Genomic DNA, 3,579 nt, shown 5'->3' with positions numbered 1-3,579 from the left:
CACAAAAAGGTTAAAAGATGCAGAAAAAATGCCAAAAACATCAGGGGGAAAAGCAACAAAAGTTGAATAACGAATTGATGTATTTTCAGAAAAACAAAAAGTTGCACTGTCGACAGGAGGACAACACAAGGGTTAAGGAACAAAAGATATGTATAAAGAAATCACAAAGAAGAGAAAACCACTGGACCCCTTTTGAAAAAGGGATTGGAAAGACGCCACTGTCCAATTACATACAATTACATAAATTAAACTGTCTTTGATTTTTTTTCTCTCTACTATCTGCAGTTTTTGGGAGGTCGGAGAGCCCAACAACCACATCGACGAGGACTGCGGCTACATTGTGAAGACTGAAGTACTGGAGCGAGTGCCGATCCGGAGCTGGTACGACGCCCCCTGCTCCATGTACTGCCGCTTCATCTGCGAGAAAGAGATGGGCGCCGGCGCCAGCACCGCCACGCCGCACTGAGCCGGGAGCACCGCGCTGACTGAAAACAAGTTCAGTAGTTTGGTGTAAGTCCATTTTATATTTTTACCCCTAGCCCTTGTTTTGGATTCACCCTTTTTTTTTTTTTACTTGCAACAGAGTTACAACGGGTTAGTAGTGGAAATCTTCCCAATGCAACAACCCTTGAAGACCCTGATATTTCATCAGCAGTGCCGCACCAAGTCTGAGGATGCATCATTTTCTGTAAATTTATGCAGATTTTTTGCAGCTTGAAAGATAAATTAAACTCAGAATAATCTCCACCCCAAACAGAAAAACTGGTCGCTGAAAACTGATGCTGTTGCAGCAAATTTCGCTGTTATTTGGATAAAATTACCACATATTGGGAATCTAAATGGTTACTCTGTCGCCTGAAAATGTACCAAAAACGTAATGAACCTGTTAAAGTGACGTTTCTGTTAATGATTGACAAGGCCAGCGACACTTACACCTCCGAAAACGTCTATAATACATTGAATTGACATTTAAATGGTTATTAATGAAGAGAATACTTACATTTAGGGGGTTTTATGTTGTTTGTGCAACATTAGCCGTCAACTTGCAAATGACCGGCAAGGATGTATTCAACTGTAACACTCACTTTCATGTGTGCCTCTGAAAAACCTCCATTTGGTTTGGCCCGCACATATTAACACAATACTGCTAGCACCATCGTGTTATAAGTAAGACATCTCTTGAAAAAGTTATTGTATTCATTAGCATGATTGCCTTACTGTGTAGTTCAAAAACGTCCAAAACACCAAAGTACGAAGACATTATTATCACATTATTTTGAAACGTCGAAGCTTGGGGACGGCACCAGCCGGGAGGGCATGAGTGGGGAGAATAGACTGTGTTATATAATTTGATAATAATACTAATGTAACTACACTCTATGGACGAGAGGCGTGAGACGGGAGGTCTCCAGGCTGCAGCCAAACCCAACTTTAATAAAAACGCAGAGGGCTCTCTCCCCGTGGGGTCGAAGATCAGCTGTTCCATGTAGCGCTCCCCCTACATGGGTTTTTTTTTCATTTGTTTTTGGGGGGTTTGTGTGCTTTTGTTTCTGCACGATTATGTAATTGGTTGTGTTGTGTGTATTTGGAGCGCGTTTGCTAAATGCTGCGCATGTGTTGTCAAATTTGAATTTTTTTTTTTTTATTTGCATGTGTTTTCTTAAGTTGCAGGGCGTTTGCCCCTGTCGGGGGGGAGGGAGGGGTTACATGTGTGTGTGTGTATGTGTGTGCCTTTTACAGCCTAAGTAATTGATCATGTTTCTACATGATTCTGCTTCTTTTGTTTTATAAATCCGGGATTCAAGTTACCTATTAACGTTGTCATTGGTTTTTTTTACATGAGAAATTAGCTTTTTAGCAATGATATTGAATAGATTTATATTAACTGTACAGCGTCAGGATGTCAGTTGTCCGTGAGAATGTGAAATATATATCACATTATACATAATGTGTGTACCTTAGATCAATTTGAATTTGATGCACTTTTAGATGTCACAGTTTTCATAGTATTTTAGTTGCTCAGTAGATTTGACATGAATCAAATATTTAAAATTATGCGGAAAAGTGTCCTGTGAATCTTGTAAATAAAGAATAAAGATCATTGTTTTGTATCTTAATTGTCTCACCTAGTTGTCCCAGTTTTCTTTACAATATATGAAGTATGAAACTGCTTTAATCACAGTGAGTCAGATGACTTACCCGAGGTAAAAATGTGAATTAATGTGCATTAAGAAGCCAAGAAAAGATGGAAAAAAGTGTGAAATAACTGAAAACATGTCTTACATTCTAGTTTCTTCAAAGTACCCCCCTTTGCTTTTCTGATAGTGCTGCAAACCCTTGGTGATCTCTCAATGAGCTTCATGAGGTAGTCCCCTGAAATGGTTTCCCTTCACAGGTGGGCCTTGTTAGGGTTAATTAGTGGAATTTCTTGCCTCATTAACGGAGTTGGAACCATCAGTTGTGTTGTGCTGAAGTCAGGTTTGTAGACAGCCGACAGACTATTGGACGACTGGTAGAATTCACATTACGGGAAGAACCAATAAAGTAAGTAAAGAGAAACAAGTGGCCATCATAGCTTTAAGAAATGAAGGTCAGTCGGTTTGGAAAATTGCAAAAACTTTTAATGTGTTTCCAAGTGCAGTCGCAAAAACCATCAAGCGCTACGACGAAACTGGCTCACATGCTGTTGTTGGACGAACAACGAAATACAAAGAAGCAGCGCAAAACTACACAAGTACACAAGTAGAACAACAGAGACATTAAATAATATGCACATGAAACTATACTTTTAGCTTCTCACCTCTAGCTTTTTTCATTCTAGTTTTTTCTCACAGAATAATTCCACCTGACAAATCTTTTCTTTGCACTTCACCTATTAAAAAACAAGTCTAAAATCTCCCACTGAGGTTTCATCTCTCTTTCATCTTCCATGTCTTCTCATCCACTTCCTTACTTGTAGAAGAAGCCAAAGGTGGAGCGGGGTTTGTTGTGCCACACGGTTTGTGTAGCACACCTTCCCTCCTGAGCTCGTTACCACAGAGCGTTACCAGGAAGTCGGCCATCCCTCTTGTGTCACAGGTCATAAACCCGGATTACAGGCCCACACTTAGTGAGAGAGAGAGGGAATGGAGGAATGAAAGAAACACACAGGCTCTTTAGGAAGTCTGTGTAATAATGTCACATCAAGCAACAGACCAATGAGAAGTAAAGACAGATTTAATGTTTGTCTTTTCAGACTTCTACATGGTGCTCAGATCATTTAGCTATAGTCTCTAGTAAATATCCCTTCTCTGAAATTAGATTAAACGAAGTAATCATTACAATCATGTACAACGCAAAATATGTACCCCGGTTATTTAAAGATTTCTAGAAGGTGTGTTGATGATTTACATACAAAAACAGTCAGTATTTGCATTCATGCAGAGGAAACAACCACGTTAAGGGTTCACATTATGTCATGTCTGCATTGAACATTATACATTCAGTGTTCTTCATGCTGCAATCATTACTCCCACTGGTATTGGCCATTTAAAGACCTTTTCCTGAATGAAATAGATGTGGGACACAATCATACATAAA

At 39.5% G+C, this 3,579-nt stretch overlaps 1 protein-coding gene across 1 annotated transcript in view; it reads left to right on the top strand.

Moving 5' to 3' along the window:
• Positions 1 to 674, top strand: part of LOC117956451 (CD209 antigen-like protein E) — a 10,017-nt gene extending 9,343 nt beyond the window's left edge. The window contains exon 6 of the mRNA XM_034891530.1: positions 286 to 674. Coding sequence (XP_034747421.1) covers positions 286 to 466 — 181 coding nt within the window. The 3' untranslated portion in view covers positions 467 to 674. The remainder of the gene's footprint in view (positions 1 to 285) is intronic.
• The last annotated feature ends 2,905 nt before the right edge of the window (positions 675 to 3,579 follow it).

This window comes from Etheostoma cragini, chromosome 14, assembly GCF_013103735.1.
Source record: "Etheostoma cragini isolate CJK2018 chromosome 14, CSU_Ecrag_1.0, whole genome shotgun sequence".
Taxonomy (NCBI): Eukaryota; Metazoa; Chordata; class Actinopteri; order Perciformes; family Percidae; genus Etheostoma; species Etheostoma cragini.
This window is presented reverse-complemented; position numbering and strand designations above follow the sequence as displayed.